This window comes from Scyliorhinus canicula, chromosome 6 (assembly GCF_902713615.1).
Source record: "Scyliorhinus canicula chromosome 6, sScyCan1.1, whole genome shotgun sequence".
In the NCBI taxonomy this organism is placed as follows: domain Eukaryota; kingdom Metazoa; phylum Chordata; class Chondrichthyes; order Carcharhiniformes; family Scyliorhinidae; genus Scyliorhinus; species Scyliorhinus canicula.
Genome location: NC_052151.1, coordinates 13,019,691 through 13,037,413, shown reverse-complemented (window position 1 = coordinate 13,037,413; position 17,723 = coordinate 13,019,691). Strand labels below are relative to the sequence as shown.

Sequence of the window (17,723 nt, the reverse complement as noted above, 5' to 3'; positions counted from 1 at the left end):
GCCAAGGGGCAGCGTTTAATTAGAGAAGTTGCATGGAGGTCAAGAATCGTTTCTTGGGAAACTCGATAGGGAACTGGATAGGTCAGCATCAGGCAAAGACATAATCCAAGTTGTTTAATGGCGGCATAAAAATAAGTGAATCCCAAGCCAAAGAAGGAAAGGTTAGGAGGACTCATCAGAGGGTGTAAGGAGCAGAGGGACAGTTGGATAAGGGAATGAACAAAACATCATACTGTTATAACCCGTTGGTCACATTAATGTAATATTATGGGTGTGATGATCGGTATTTACCTTTAATATCAATGGGGTTCAACTACAGGAATAGCTATAAATTAGGAAATGGAAGGGAATTACAAAACCAGGTGTGAGGTTATGAGCACATTGTTGGGACTGCGGGCTCACAAATCCCTAGTTCCGGATGGACTTCATCCTATGGTCTTGAACGAAATGGTCGACGTTGGTTTTCATTTTCCAAAATTCGAGATTCGGGGACAACCACGTGCCTGGGGGGAGGGGGCGGAATTACCGCTTACATTGGGGGGGGGGGGGGGGGGGGGGGGGGAAGGAAGAGAGAGTGAGAGAGAGAAGAGAGAGAGAGAGAGAGAGAGAGACAGACAGACAACTGTGCATGCAAGTAGTCTTTAAGTCACCACCCAAGTGACTGTTCTGTGCACATAAGAATGTATAGCAAGTGATAACCCACTGTGAATACATCATTTTCATTGCTTGCTTTGGCAAAGAGGGCAGCTGAGAAATACAACCATCACTCCAGCTGAATTCACTTAATCCAGCAAGTATTGAGCCTGGGAGCTGTTTGTCCATTTGTCTCAGTGCAACTTTAACTAACACACCATTGGAGCCTGAAGCATTCTGTGGGACACCAAGGCCACTCTTTGTCCATTATGATTCACTGATTTCCAGACGCTGACACATCAGCGGTGAATCTCCCAACATTTTCCATCTTTATTCCTGAATGCCTGGCATTCACATTTTCTCAAAAACCTTTGACCCAACTTTCCTTATGAGATTGTAATGCAATGCGAAAATCTTCCCTACATTGTGTAAGGAGACCAGAGCAAGCCTCGGATAGAACCTCTCATCCTGAGTAGAAATTACAACCGTTCCAACTTTTCCTTCAAAATCTTCTTTCCAGCCCTCATGAATAGATAATTTCTCCATTTTGGGTGGAAGTGTTAAAATTTCACTTCATAGCTTACCACTCCGCTACTTTTTGCGGCAGGTAGTTTGCATTATCACAGAATTGTGATGGTGCGGGAGGCCATTTGGCCCATCGTGTCGGTACTGGCTCTCCACATGAGCTTCATGACTTAGTCCCATTCCCCAGCATTTTCCCCATGCCCCTGCACATTGCTTCTATTCGAATAACCATCTAATGTCCTCAATTAAACCTGCCTCCAGCACACCTCCAGGCAGTGCATTCCAGATCAAAACAAAGGAAGAAAAAAATCTTTAAATTTAATTTAATTTGTAAGGGGTTAATGGGTTATGGAGAACAGGCAGGACGGTTGAGTTGAAGCCATGATGAGATCAGCAAGGATCAAATTGAACAGCTCGATGGGCCAAATGGCCGACTCCTGCTCCGAGTTCTTATATTCTACGAATTAACTATTGTCTAATTCCACCTTCCAGCTCTTGGTCTGCAGGCCTATAGATAACAACACTTCAACCACAAATCTGGTGTTCTTGATTAATAAGGGGATCATAGGTTATGGGGAGGAGGCAGGAGAATGGGGATGAGGAATATACCAGCTGTGACTGAATGGCGGAGCAGACTCGATGGGCCGAGTGGCCTAATTCTGCTCCTGTATCTTATGGTGAAGTCGTTGTTTCCAAAATCTCTCTGAATGCTGGTCGTGATTTAAGGTTTATCTCCTTGTCCTTGTATATCCCACAAATGGAAAATGCTTCACTCTATCTACCCAATCAATTTCTTTCAAACCAAAAACCCCAATCAAAACACTGATATTTCAGGGAACACAAGCCTCAAATCTACGTAATTTTCCTCAATCTAACCCTGCGAACATTCTACTGAATCTGCACTGCACCCCTTCAGAGACCTCTGTATCCTAAGCTGCAGTATTCAAACTCAAGCAATGCTTCAAACGTGGTCTAACCATGGATAGAAATACAGGGCAGCACGTTAGCACAGTGGGCAACACTGTTCCTTCACAGCTCCAGGGTCCCAGGTTCGATTCCCGGCTTGGGTCACTGTGTGCGGAGTCTGCACGTTCTCCCCGTGTCTGCGTGGGTTTCCTCCGGGTGCTCTGGTTTCCTCCCACAAGTCCCGAAAGACGTGCTATTAGGTCATTTAGATATTCTGAATTCTCCCTCTGTGTACCCGAACAGACGCGGGAATGTGGCGACTAGGGGCTTTTCACAATAACTTCATTGTAGTGTTAATGTAAGCCTACTTGTGACAATAAAGATTATTATAATCCCAGCCAAATTCATATCAAAATCCGAAAACCTAGGAATTCTCCCTCTGCAACTGGATCCTCGACTTCCTGACCCATAGACCATCAGTAAGGATAAACAACACCTCCTCCACGATAGTCCTCAAATACGGGGCCCCACAAGGTTGTGTATTTAACCCCCTACTATATTCCCTATACACAAACAACTGTGTGGCAAAAATACTGCTCTAACTCCATCTACAAGTTTGCTGATGACACAACCGTGATGGGTCGGAACTCAAACAAGGGTCACAAACAAGGCTTTGACAAAGGGTCACCTGGACTTGAAATGTTAGCTCTTTTCTCTCCCTACCAGATCTCCTGAGATTTTCCAGCATTTCCTCTGTTGGATCTCAAACAATGAAGAATCAGAGTACAGGAGGGAGACAGAGAACCTAGTGGCATGGTGCAACGACAGCAATCTCTCCGTCAATGTCAGTAAAGTACATCCTCTATCTGCATCAACGGTGGAGATGGTTGACAGCTTCAAATTCCTCAGTGTACACATCAGCAACAATCTATCCTAGAGCACCCATGTCGACACTACGACCAATAAAGCACAACAGCGGTGATACCTCTTCGGGAAACTAAGGAAATTCGGCATGTCCACATTGACTCTTACCAACTTTTACAGTTGCACCATAGAAAGCATCCTATCTGGCTGCATCACAGCCTGGTATGGCAACTGCTCGGCCCAAAACCGGAAGAAACTAGAGTTGTGAAAACAGCCCAGTCCATCACACGGACCTGCCTCCCATCCATTGACTATCTACACCTCCCGCTGCCCTGGGAAAGCAGGTACATAGAACATAGAACATAGAACAGTACAGCACAGAACAGGCCCTTCGGCCCTCAATGTTGTGCCGAGCCATGATCACCCTACTCCAACCCACGTATCCACCCTATACCCGTAACCCAACAACCCCCCCCTTAACCTTACTTTTATTAGGACACTATGGGCAATTTAGCATGGCCAATCCACCTAACCCGCACATCTTTGGACTGTGGGAGGAAACCGGAGCACCCGGAGGAAACCCACGCACACAGGGGGAGGACGTGCAGACTCCACACAGACAGTGACCCAGCCGGGAATCGAACCTGGGACCCTGGAGCTGTGAAGCATTTATGCTAACCACCATGCTACCCTGCTGCCCCAAACAGAAGGAGGCCATTCAGCCCATCGAGTCCGCACTGACCCACTTAAGCCCTCACTTCCACCCTATCTCCGTAATCCAATAACCCCTCCTAATCTTTTTTGTCACTAAGGGCAATTTATCATGGCCAATCCACCTAACCTGCATGTTTTTGGACTGCGGGAGGAAACCGGAGCACCCGGAGGAAACCCACGCAGACACGGGGAGAACGTGCAGACTCCGCACAGACTCCCAGCAGGTAATCGAACCTGGGACCCTAGCGCTGTGAAGCCACAGTGTTATCCACTTGTGCTACCGTGCTGCCCCTATCATAATGAAAGCCCCTCCCACCCATCTTATTCACTCTTCCAACTTCTTCCATCAGGCAGATGATACAAAAATCTGAGAATATGCACCAACGGATTCAAAAACAGCTTCTTCCCCGCTGTTAACAAACTCCTGAATGACCCTCTTATAGACTGAACTGATCTTTCTACACATCTTCCCGACAGTTGTAACACTACACTCCGCATGCTTCACCCGATCTCTATGTATTTACATTGTGTATTTTTATGCGTGCTATCTTTTTGCATAGATAAATGTGAAGGGATTCATTTTGGAAGGCTGAATTTGAATGCTGAATACAGGGTTAAAGGCAGGATTCTTGGCAGTGTGGAGGAACAGAGGGATCTTGGGGTCCACGTACATAGGTCCCTCAAAGTTGCCACCCAGGTTGATAGGGTTGTTAAGAAGGCGTATGGTGTGTTGGCTTTCATCAACAGGGGGATCGAGTTTAAGAGCCCTGAGGTTTTGCTGCAGCTTTATAAAACCCTGGTTAGACCCCACTTGGAATATTGTATAAAGTTTTGGTCGCCTCATTATAGGAAGGATGTAGATGCTTTGGAGAGGGTACAGAGGAGATTTACCAGAATGCTGCCTGGACTGGAGGGCATGTCTTATGAAGAAAGGTTGATGGAGCTAGGGCTTTTCTCACTGGAGCGAAGAAGGAAGAAAGGTGACTTGATAGAGGTGTACAAGGTGATGAGAGGCGTGGATAGAGTGGATAGCCAGAGACTTTTCCCCAGGGGGGAAATGGCTGTCACGAGGGGACATAATTTTAAGGTGATTGGAGGAAGGTATAGGGGAGATGTCAGAGGTAGGTACTTTACACAGAGTGGTGGGTGTATGGAATGCACTGCCAGCAGAGATGGTGGAGTCAGAGTCATTAGGGACATTTAAGCGACTCTTGGACAGGCACATGAACAGCAGTAAATTGAAGGGTTGTAGGTTAGGTTGATCTTAGATTAGGATAAATGGTCAGCACAACATCTTGTGCCGAAGGGCCTGTATTGTTCTATGCTCTATGTATGGAGCGATCTGTCTGGACAGTACACAGAACAAAACTTTTCACTGTACCTCGGTACGCCTGACAATAAATCCAAATCTAGTTCCTCAAAAAATTCAATTATTTCATTTAGCACACCCCTAACCTTTATAAATCCATGTTGACTCTGTCTAATCTGCTGAAATAATTCCAAGTGTACATTTCTGCAGTCTTTGTTTACAGATTGCAAACATTGGAACCTGTTGATTGGAAAGGTGTGCAGGATTCCAGCATTAGGGAACCCTACTTCCCACTTCAGAACCTGTCTTTACAACTACCTGGTCCCACCATGGTCCCACCATGGTCCTGCTTTGGCTGCTCGGGTGGGATTGTTGATTCTTGAATACTTCAAAATGAACTGCAGCATGCTTTGTTTTACAGGTTACCAAGCAAGTAAAAAAAAACTCCTTAATGTCTGTACCGCCCTCCCCATTCTTTATCGTTCCCCTTCTGGTAGATGCTTAACTACTATTATTCGAACAGCAATGTTTAAATTTATGTTAACTCCCTTTAATCCGCTAAACTTTCTTTCCAAGTGTTCAGTCATTCTGTCCTTAATTATAGATTCCAATGACTTCCTCACAAGAGACGCTAAACTGAAAGGTCTATAATTTTTAGGTTTCTCTCTCGCCTTTCTCAAACAATTGAATCCCAAATCAGCAAAGCAGGTTTTAAAAATGAGTCAACTAGAACCATTTTGAAAACAAGCACATACTGATGTGCATTAGGACTTGCCTGTTTTCCACTTCCTCACGCTCTAAGTTGGGGCAACAGCCACTCTGCAGACATGAATGGGGAAAAGAGTGTTACAGGTAAGGCCAAAAGATACCAAGTAAGGCGAACTAGAGGTTAAGTGGGCTGGAGCCTTGCAGATAATTACATTTGAGGGGGTAAAGGGTTCGGAAGTACGGGGTTCGAGTTTATAGAAGAGCCACGTAGCTGTCAAAATGCCCTCAGAGATTGTATTCTACCAGGCACTCATTGCTGGGTCTTATGCAGTTTGCATTGATCTGTGTCACCTAATGAACCAGAGGGGGATCTGAAGGGGCAGCAGAGAGCACAGAGTCTCACTCTATGCAGATGACCTGCTCCTCTACATTTCGGACACACAAAGCAGCATGGACGGAATCATCGCACTCCTGAAAGAGTTTGTTGCCTTCTCGGGCTACAAACTCAATATGAGCAAAAGCGAGATCTTCCTGGTACACCCACAACGAGGGGGGCAGCACTAACGGGACTGCTGTTAAACAAGCCTGACTCAAATTCCACTACCTGGGGATCCAAATAGCCCATGACTGGAAAGGGATCCACAAATGGAACCTCACCAGTCTGACGTAGGAAGTAAAAAGGACATGCAAAGATGGAACACACTCCCTACTCTCCCTTGCGAGGAGAGTCCGGACAATCAAAATGAACGTACTGCCCAGGTACCTCTTCCTACTTAGATCTATCCCGATCTACACCCCTAAGGCCTTTTTCAAAGCACTAAACAAACTAATCATGGCGTTCGTATGGGGGTGGGGGAAGAATGCTAGGATCCCAAAGAAGGTCCTGCAAAAAAACAAAATCTGACCGACTGGTAGAAAGGGCCGACACCGTAGCGGCGCAACAGGAAAGAAATGGGAGGAAGACCTGCGGATTGAAATAAGATGGGGACGCTGGAGTGAAGCACTGCATAGGGTCAACTCCACTTCCACGTGCCCATGGCTCAACCTGACGCAACTAAAAGTGGTACACAGAGCCCACTTAACAAGAACTCGAATGAATAGGTTCTTCCCGGAGGTGGAGGACAGATGTGAACGGTGCCAAGGAGGCCCGGCCAACCACGCCCATATGTTCTGGTCTTGCCCCAGACTTGTGGGGTACTGGACAGCCTTCTTCGAGGCTATGTCCAAAGTGTGGGGACGAGGGTGGAGCCATGCCTGAAAGTGGCAGTCTTCGGTGTTTCAGACCAGCCAGATCTATTCCTGGGGAGGAGGGCGGACGCCCTTGCCTTTGCCTCCCTGATTGCCTGCCATAGAATCCTGTTTGGCTGGCGGTCAGCAGCACCGCCCAGAGCTGCAGACTGGCTGTCCGACCTCTCAGAATCTCTCCAAATGGAGAAAATCAAATTTCCCATCCGAGGGTCTGATGACGGCTTCCACAGAACGTGGGAGCCATTCATGCAATTGTTCCGGGACCTGTTTGTGGCCAATATACAAGCAGGAGAATAGCCAGGTAGCCAAGAATCAGGGAAAAGTAGCCACGGTGAGAGAGGAAGGGATACCCAAGAGAAAAAGGAGAAAAGAAAAGCGAACCACAGGACAATGGAAGGGAGGAAGAGGGGCAGATTGGGGAGAGGTGGGGGGGGGGGGGGGGGGGGGGTAGAAAGAGGGAAGAGACGGGGGGGCGGGGGGGTTAGAAAGAGGGAAGAGACAGGGAACAATAGAGGGAAACCAGAGGGGGTGGGGGCGAGGGAATGATAGCTGAAAGGGGAGCACGGGAAACGACAACAAATGGGGAAACTACAACAAACTCGACAAATACAGTAACAGAGAGCAAGGAAAATACGGGCAAAAGATGGGACGAACGGCTGAAGCCGAGGTGAACACGCGACGACAACGGCAGCGAAAACCGTCCGGGAGAAGCAAGCAACAACACCAACACCAGATCCATTCTCATACTGCCTTCTCTGTATTGGACATAACAACCCCCCCGCCCAATCCACAAACAGGCGCCTACATATTTGTTAAACATAATATTGCTAAGTCTACAGAGTTGCTGTTGTTGAGCTAGTGCAGTTTATTTTTATTTTTTTCCTCTTCGATATAATATATATATATATATATTTTAATCTGTGTACATAACTGTAAATATACTATGTTCAAAAACCCAATAAAAAACATTTATAAAAAAATAAACCTGTCAAATCAAATGTTAATGGGGAGAGGAGAGTGTCGATACACACTCTTTGAAAGTTACAAATAGAATTTCTTGCCGCACAACGTTCATGTTTTTAGTGTGCATAGCAGGAAGGAATATGTGGCTATCTGGACAGTTTCACCCTGCAGTACCACAGAATAGCAGTTTTCTAATGCAGCATCTTTCAAAAAATGATAGCCTATAGTATTTTATATTCACTCAGAGAATGACCATCACAAGCAAAATTGCATTTATTACCCATCCCTAACTCTTCCTGAGAAGATGTTGGTGAGCCACCTTCTTGAATAGAACCAGGAGGCTTGCTAGGTTGTCTCAGAGAGCAATTACAGAGGGTAATTAACAGGTAACAGAGGGTCGTGCTAGGTTATTTTAGAGGGTAATTAACAGTTAACAGAGAGGCTAGCTAGGTTATTTTAGAGGGTAATTAACAGTTAACAGTGAGGCTAGCTAGGTTATTTCAGAGGGTAATTAACAGTTAACAGAGAGGCTAGCTAGGTTATTTCAGAGGGTAATTAACAGTTAACAGAGAGGCTTGCTAAATATTTTAGGATAATTAACAGTTAACAGAGAGGCTAGCTAGGTTATTTTAGGATAATTAACAGTTAACAGGGAGGCTAGCTAGGTTATTTTAGGGTAATTAACAGTTAACAGAGAGGCTAGCTAGGTTATTTTAGGATAATTAACAGGTAACAGAGAGGCTAGCTAGGTTATTTCAGAGGGTAATTAACAGTTAACAGAGAGGCCAGCTAGGTTATTTTAGGGTAATTAACAGTTAACAGAGAGGCTAGCTAGGTTATTTTAGGGTAATTAACAGTTAACAGAGAGGCTAGCTAGGTTATTTTAGGATAATTAACAGGTAACAGAGGCTAGCTAGATTATTTTAGGGTAATTAACAGTTAACAGAGAGACTAGCTAGGTTATTTTAGGATAATTAACAGGTAATAGAGAGGCTAGCTAGGTTATTTCAGAGGGTAATTAACAGGTAACAGAGAGGCTAGCTAGGTTAACAGTTAACAGAGAGGCTAGCTAGGTTATTTCAGAGGGTAATTAACAGGTAGAAAGAGGGTCGTGCTAGGTTATTTTAGAGGGTAATTAACAGTTAACAGAGAGGCTAGCTAGGTTATTTTAGGGTAATTAACAGTTAACAGAGAGGCTAGCTAGGTTATTTTAGGGTAATTAACAGTTAACAGAGGCTAGCTAGGTTATTTTAGGGTAATTAACAGTTAACAGAGAGGCTAGCTAGGTTATTTTAGGGTAATTAACAGGTAACATAGGCTAGCTAGGTTATTTTAGGGTAATTAACAGGTAACAGAGGCTAGCTAGGTTATTTTAGGATAATTAACAGTTAACAGAGAGGCTAACGAGGTTATTTTAGGGTAATTAACAGTTAACAGAGAGGCTAGATTGGTTATTTTAGGGTAATTAACAGTTAAGAGGTTTGCTCGGTTATTTTAGGGTAATTAACAGTTAACAGAGAGGCTAGCTAGGTTATTTCAGAGGGTAATTAACAGTTAACAGAGAGGCTAGCTAGGTTATTTCAGAGGGTAATTAACAGTTAACAGAGAGGCTAGCTAGGTTATTTTAGGGTAATTAACAGTTAACAGAGAGGCTAGCTAGGTTATTTTAGGATAATTAACAGTTAACAGAGACTAGCTAGGTTATTTTAGGGTAATTAACAGTTAACAGAGAGGCTAGCTAGGTTATTTTAGGGTAATTAACAGTTAACAGAGAGGCTAGCTAGGTTATTTTAGGGTAATTAACAGTTAACAGAGGCTAGCTAGATTATTTTAGGGTAATTAACAGTTAACAGAGAGGCCAGCTAGGTTATTTTAGGATAATTAACAGTTAACAGAGAGGCTAGCTAGGTTATTTCAGAGGGTAATTAACAGTTAACAGAGAGGCTAGCTAGGTTATTTTAGGGTAATTAACAGTTAACAGAGAGGCTAGCTAGGTTATTTTAGGGTAATTAACAGTTAACAGAGAGGCTAGCTAGGTTATTTTAGGGTAATTAACAGTTAACAGAGGCTAGCTAGATTATTTTAGGGTAATTAACAGTTAACAGAGGCGCTAGCTGGGTTATTTTAGGATAATTAACAGTTAACAGAGAGGCTAGCTAGGTTATTTCAGAGGGTAATTAACAGTTAACAGAGAGGCTAGCTAGGTTATTTTAGGGTAATTAACAGTTAACAGAGAGGCTAGCTAGGTTATTTTAGGGTAATTAACAGTTAACAGAGAGGCCAGCTAGGTTATTTTAGGGTAATTAACAGTTAACAGAGGCGCTAGCTGGGTTATTTTAGGATAATTAACAGGTAACAGACAGGCTAGCTAGGTTATTTTAGGATAATTAACAGGTAACAGAGAGGCTAGCTAGGTTATTTCAGAGGGTAATTAACAGTTAACAGAGAGGCTTGCTAAATATTTTAGGATAATTAACAGTTAACAGAGAGGCTAGCTAGGTTATTTTAGGATAATTAACAGTTAACAGGGAGGCTAGCTAGGTTATTTTAGGGTAATTAACAGTTAACAGAGAGGCTAGCTAGGTTATTTCAGAGGGTAATTAACAGTTAACAGAGAGGCTTGCTAAATATTTTAGGATAATTAGCAGTTAACAGAGAGGTTAGCTAGGTTATTTTAGGGTAATTAACAGTTAACAGAGAGGCTAGCTAGGTTATTTTAGGATAATTAACAGTTAACAGAGAGGCTAGCTAGGTTATTTTAGGATAATTAACAGGTAACAGAGAGGCTAGCTAGGTTATTTCAGAGGGTAATTAACAGTTAACAGAGAGGCTAGCTGGGTTATTTTAGGATAATTAGCAGTTAACAGAGAGGTTAGCTAGGTTATTTTAGGGTAATTAACAGTTAACAGAGAGGCTAGCTAGGTTATTTTAGGGTAATTAACAGTTAACAGAGAGGCTAGCTAGGTTATTTTAGGATAATTAACAGGTAACAGAGAGGCTAGCTAGGTTATTTTAGGATAATTAACAGGTAACAGAGAGGCTAGCTAGGTTATTTCAGAGGGTAATTAACAGGTAGAAAGAGGGTGGTGCTAGGTTATTTTAGAGGGTAATTAACAGTTAACAGAGAGGCTAGCTAGGTTATTTCAGAGGGTAATTAACAGTTAACAGAGAGGCTAGCTAGGTTATTTTAGGGTAATTAACAGTTAACAGAGAGGCTAGCTAGGTTATTTTAGGGTAATTAACAGTTAACAGAGGCTAGCTAGGTTATTGTAGGGTAATTAACAGTTAACAGAGAGGCTAGCTAGGTTATTTTAGGGTAATTAACAGGTAACATAGGCTAGCTAGGTTATTTTAGGGTAATTAACAGGTAACAGAGGCTAGCTAGGTTATTTTAGGATAATTAACAGTTAACAGAGACTAGCTAGGTTATTTTAGGGTAATTAACAGTTAACAGAGAGGCTAGCTAGGTTATTTTAGGGTAATTAACAGTTAACAGAGGCTAGCTAGGTTATTTTAGGGTAATTAACAGTTAACAGAGAGGCTAGCTAGGTTATTTTAGGGTAATTAACAGTTAACAGAGAGGCTAGCTAGGTTATTTTAGGGTAATTAACAGTTAACAGAGAGGCTAGCTAGGTTATTTTAGGGTAATTAACAGTTAACAGAGAGGCTAGCTAGGTTATTTTAGGGTAATTAACAGTTAACAGAGAGGCTAGCTAGGTTATTTTAGGGTAATTAACAGTTAACAGAGAGGCTAGCTAGGTTATTTTAGGGTAATTAACAGTTAACAGAGGCTAGCTAGATTATTTTAGGGTAATTAACAGTTAACAGAGAGGCCAGCTAGGTTATTTTAGGGTAATTAACAGTTAACAGAGGCGCTAGCTGGGTTATTTTAGGATAATTAACAGTTAACAGAGAGGCTAGCTAGGTTATTTTAGGGTAATTAACAGTTAACAGAGAGGCTAGCTAGGTTATTTGAGGGTAATTAAGTTAACAGAGAGGCTAGCTAGGTTAACAGTTAACAGAGAGGCTAGCTAGGTTATTTTAGGGTAATTAACAGTTAACAGAGAGGCTAGCTAGGTTATTTGAGGGTAATTAAGTTAACAGAGAGGCTAGCTAGGTTAACAGTTAACAGAGAGGCTAGCTAGGTTATTTTAGGGTAATTAACAGTTAACAGAGAGGCTAGCTAGGTTATTTGAGGGTAATTAAGTTAACAGAGAGGCTAGCTAGGTTAACAGTTAACAGAGAGGCTAGCTAGGTTATTTTAGGGTAATTAACAGTTAACAGAGAGGCTAGCTAGGTTATTTTAGGGTAATTAACAGTTAACATAGAGGCTAGCTAGGTTATTTTAGAGGATAATTAGCAGTTAACAGGGAGGCTAGCTTGGTTATTTGAGAGGATAATTAACAGTTAACAGAGAGGCTAGCTAGGTTATTTGAGGGTAATTAAGTTAACAGAGAGGCTAGCTAGGTTAACAGTTAACAGAGAGGCTAGCTAGGTTATTTTAGGGTAATTAACAGTTAACAGAGAGGCTAGCTAGGTTATTTTAGGGTAATTAACAGTTAACAGAGAGGCTAGCTAGGTTATTTTAGAGGATAATTAGCAGTTAACAGGGAGGCTAGCTTGGTTATTTGAGAGGATAATTAACAGTTAACAGAGAGGCTAGCTAGGTTATTTTAGAGGATAATTAACAGTTAACAGAGAGGGTAGCTAGGTTATTTTAGAGGATAATTAACAGTTAACAGAGAGGCTAGCTAGGTTATTTTAGAGGATAATTAGCAGTTAACAGGGAGGCTAGCTAGGTTATTTTAGAGTAATTAACAGTTAACAGAGAGGCTAGCTAGGTTATTTTAGAGGATAATTAGCAGTTAACAGGGAGGCTAGCTAGGTTATTTTAGAGGATAATTAGCAGTTAACAGGGAGGCTAGCTAGGTTATTTGATGGTAATTAACAGTTAACAGGGAGGCTAGCTAGGTTATTTGAGGGTAATTAACAGTTAACAGAGAGGCTAGCTAGGTTATTTGATGGTAATTAACAGTTAACAGAGAGGCTAGCTAGGTTATTTGAGGGTAATTAACAGTTAACAAAGAGGCTAGCTTGGTTATTTTAGAGGGTAATTAACAGTTAACAGAGAGGCTAGCTAGGTTATTTGAGGGTAATTGCAGTCAGCAATGCTGTTATGGGCCTGTGGTCATAAAGAGTCAGACCTGAAAAGGATGGCAGATTCCTTGGTTATAAAGTGCTTCCTTCTCAAGGAGGTCTCATCTCTTCCTTTCCCACTCTAAACTTTTAAATCTCACACTGACTATTAACTGATCTGCAGAAGGCTACTAGGTGAGAGGCTGCATGGACTAAGGCACGTCCATAGCTTTTTAAATTACTGTGATTACTCTGTGTTTAAGTTTCTTTTAACTGTTGAAGTCACTTTTATTTTTTTGGGATGTAAGTATCACTGGCAAGCCCAACATTTAATGCCCATCCCGAATCAGTGTCCTTCCCATTTACTTCAAAAGGGATGTACTTTTTTTTTTTAAAAAGGGTGCCAATATGTAAAGGAATTTGCACACACTGCACACCTGATCACAATATCTAGTTATAGGGGTGTTCCCACTTAACCTAAATTCCTCCATCTATCAGGTGATATAATTATAAATGTGCTGTGGTTTGAGTTTGATTACGGTCACTAATTATGGGGCAGGAAGCAGGAAGGAACCTGTTTCTCTTTTGAGATGGCAGAAAGCTCAGTGCAATTGAAGGGGTTACATAGCATAGAAAGTAGAAATAGGAGGAGGCCATTCAGCCCTTCGAACCGTTCTGCCATTCATTATGATATTGGCTGATCAAATTCAATACCCCGAGTCTGCCTTCCCCCTATATTCCTTCATCCCTTTAGCCCCAAGTGCTATATCTAATTCATTCTTGAAATTACACAACGTTTCGGCCTCAACTACTTTGTGGCAGTTAAATCCAGATTCACCACTCTCATCCTAATCCTAAATTAGTTCTGATATACAGTGTAAAAGTGACTGTAACACACTCCTAGAACATTATGCAAAAATACTGAAGTACAGGTGATTTAATTTAGACTTTGAAAACTGTTAACCCTTCTTTTGATCAGTAAATTATGGCTCTTGAATCAACACGCTCATTTGTATGCAGTTATTGTTCTGCGTGCCTCATTTCCATGGAATGTTAATCTGCTGACAATTTGTATTGTAAAAAGCTTGAGCCATAAAAGTCACTCTTACAGCTTTCAGTTTAGACATACACATTCCCATTGTTTAAGCCAGAGCAGAATTTGCAAGTCTTCCACGGGTCTTCAATCCGGCTTATGTTAAACGACTGTATGGAGTTTAAACTCTGGCTAAAGCTCTTCACTGAACTGTAACAATGAATTGCTTTTCTATGACTAGTGCCATTATTAAATCTCCTGTGTTTCCACAAGAGATTGCGTGGCTGCTGGTGGGAAAGGGAGGGCAAAGTCAATATGAGACAGGCTGAATGAACCAGTTGTTCTTCATTGGTCTGTCGTTCTTGTATGTTTGTACTCCCGAAGATACTTACTCAGTTGGGATGTGGTTCTTTTGATGTAGTGGCTGTTCTTCCTGTATGGTACTGGTTTTATAAATAAAATATTCTGGCAAAAGTTTCTATCGGAGTTGGCTTTGTATCTCATTTTCAAACGTCACCTCAGTTTAGTTAAACATTTTCCAAACTGAATCTGACTGCTGTAGTTCACACCCCACTCAAGTACTTGAATATTCACTACATTGTTGGGGGTGTTATCCTTCAAATGAGAATTTAAACTGATGCCCTGTCTGCCTATTCAGATGGACATAAGCAATCTCATGGCACTATTCAAAGAATAGCAGAGAAATCTCCCAGTGTCCTGGCCAACATTCATCCCTCAACAAACAGTTTCACCGACCATTTATTTATTTGCTTCTTATGGAATCCTACTGTGCTGAAAGCAGTTCACCTGAAGGTGCTGCGTTTCGAAAACTAGTGATTCGAAACAAACCTGTTAGACTTTAACCTGGTGTAACACTTCAGTCCAACGCCAGCATCTCCACATTAAAGCAGTTGCCATATTTACCTGCTACACTGTACAGTGATTCACTGAGTACACTTTGGTTAGATTTAAGCAATTTTGACACACCTTCTGCTAGTCTTTCAGAAATGGATAAATAATAACCTGTGAAGAATGTCCCAATTTCAGTCCCAGCTCTCTGTCATCCCCTCGGGGATGCAGTCACCTCTCCCTCTTGGTTTTATTCCTAAATCTCATTGTTCCCTCCTGCCTGCCTCCCTTATTCACTCTCAATGGCTCTCTTTTCGATGCAGTCACGTTGCTCTCTCTCTCTCCTCAGAAATCTCCGGTTTCTGCTGCTGTTCCCACCTCCTCTTTCCCAATTCCTGCTCCTTTTCTCTCTCTCTCTGAGTTAGTGCTGGTAAATGCCTGATGCATTCAAGTTTCCAGCAACCAAATTATTGTTTTTTTTCTGAAATTGACTGAACACAGGTGTGGGGTAACACTGGCTTGCTGTAAACAGGTAACATGTTCTTTACACGTGCGTGTTATTTGCAGATCAACAGTGCATATAATTCAGGACACTAAAATGAGCCCATTATAGGCAAGTGTTAGTTCAAACAAAATCTTAGCTCCAAAAATCAGCCCAGTTGGCTTATTCAGTAGCTGAACCGCAAAGAGCCAGAAACGTTCAAGGTTTGCTCCGCGGTCAGACTTAGATTTCTAGAATGGTAAACGGCCCTTGGATTAGGGAAGGAAAATCTGACCAGCATTCCTGCTTTCCATTCTTGAGATGCGCAAGTTGACAGGATCAGGTTTAACTGGTCCATGTCAGCTGTGGCTCAGTGTTAGAGTTAGACAGTGCGTTCACCTGAGTCCAAAGGTTCAAGTCCCATCCTAGAGACCTGTTCACATACTCCAGGACGATACTTCAATATAGTTTCTAAGGACTGCTGCACTGCCAAAATGCCATTTTTCACGTGATTTTAAACTGTGGTCCTGTCTGCCCTCTAAAATGTGATTTTAATTCTTCATAGGATGAGTTTTCTAAGGTGCTGGCGAGCTGCCTTCTTGAATACAATTATCTTGGTTACTAGGTTATTTCAGAGAACAGTGTAGACTAACTGTACAGGGTTTCGATGAGACTGCATCTGGAGTCGTGTGTACAGTATTAGCCCCCTCACTTAAGGATATAATTGCATGAAAGCTTGTCGTATGAGGAACAGTTGAGTACTCTCAACTGTACACGGTGGAGTTTTCAAGGATGGTGGTGGGGGGGGGGGGGGGGGGGGGAGGAGAACACACAATCTCAGACTAAAGGGACGATCCTTTAAAACAGAGATGAGGAGGAATTTCTTCAGCCAGAGGGTGGTGAATCTGTGGAACTCTTTGCCGCAGAAGACTGTGGAGGTCAAATCACTGAGTGTCTTTAAGACAGAGATAGATAGGTTCTTGATTAATAAGGGGATCAGGGGTTATGGGGAGAAGGCAGGAGAATGGGGATGAGAAAATATCAGCCATGATTGAATGGTGGAGCAGATTCGATGGACCGAGTGGTCTAATTCTGCTCCTATCTCTTCTCATGGTCTTATGATGTAAAGCAGATCAGGGAACAATGGCAGATGTCCATTCCTAAAGGATATTAGTGCACCAGGTGGGTTATTACCATCTTTTACTTTCATTAGAGATTAATTTTTTGTTCCAGATTTCATTAACTGAATTTAAATTTCCCACTTGACATGGTGGGATTTGAACTCCTAGGTCTGGACCATCCACCAGCCTCTGAATGACTAATCCAGTGACATCACCATTATGGTCCCCGATCCAGTATGAACTAGGTGGACATAAAATATCCCATGACACTCTCTGAAGAGCTGGAGTGTCCTTGCCATGGCCAATACTTATTTCTAAACTGCATTGTTAAAATAGATTACCTGGTCATAATTTAATTGCTGTTTATAGGACCCAAGTGTGGAAATTGGTTGACACGTTTCCAACATTACACTTTGCCTACGACATTTAATGTTAAAGGCTCACACTTGAATACTAATCACTTGAGCACTGGAGGTCAGATGGACCCATAGGACTGCACCGCAACAAGTCAACGCCTTCAATTGAGGCACCGAGGGATAAAATTGGCGAAGGATAAATAGGTAATCACCAAGCCTACACAATGTACTCACTACCACAAAAGGTAAATCACTGAATTTCATCAAATCTCAAGCAACACTAAAGATATCATTATTAAGAGACCCACCTTGCAACATTTCCCTGTAAAGTGTCAGTCCATTTGAAGTTCTGGATGAAACGCAGTTTATTTTCTTTTGTTGTGTCATCCAGAGGTGATATAAAACCTTGGGAAAGTGAAAAGGTTAGAAAGAGAAATGTGAGTAAACCATGACATCAATATTGCCTTTCCCATTTATGCTGTCAGTGTGTTGTAGAAGAGTTTCTGACTTTCTTATTGAGGAACTCGATAACGCTCTTTGCATGGGGGCAGTTAGGGTAGGGTTCTGTTCAGTAGGCTCTGGCAGCAGTGGTTTTAGTGGGATTCAGTTCCAGCAACACCTGGAAGTGAGGGTGGTGAAGAAGTATGATCTGTTTTCTTTGACCATTTGGTGGTGGCCCCAGGTCACTGTCCGTGTGGTTTGCACATTCTCCCCATGTCTGCGTCGGTCTCACCCCACAACACAGATGTGCAGGGTAGATGAACTGGCCACACTAAATTGCCCCTTAATTGGAAAAAATTGGGTACTCTAAATTTGAAAAAAATACTTTTGACCATTTGGTTATGGAGGGTGAAGACAGCCTTTTGCGTAGCTCCAA

The 17,723-nt window shown here is 42.4% G+C and overlaps 1 protein-coding gene across 1 annotated transcript in view; it reads right to left on the bottom strand.

The window, feature by feature from the left end:
• The window catches only part of brox (BRO1 domain and CAAX motif containing), a 56,909-nt gene that overhangs the window by 26,956 nt on the left and 12,230 nt on the right, over nt 1-17,723 (bottom strand). The window contains exon 3 of the mRNA XM_038798884.1: nt 17,155-17,251. Coding sequence (XP_038654812.1) covers nt 17,155-17,251 — 97 coding nt within the window. The remainder of the gene's footprint in view (nt 1-17,154; nt 17,252-17,723) is intronic.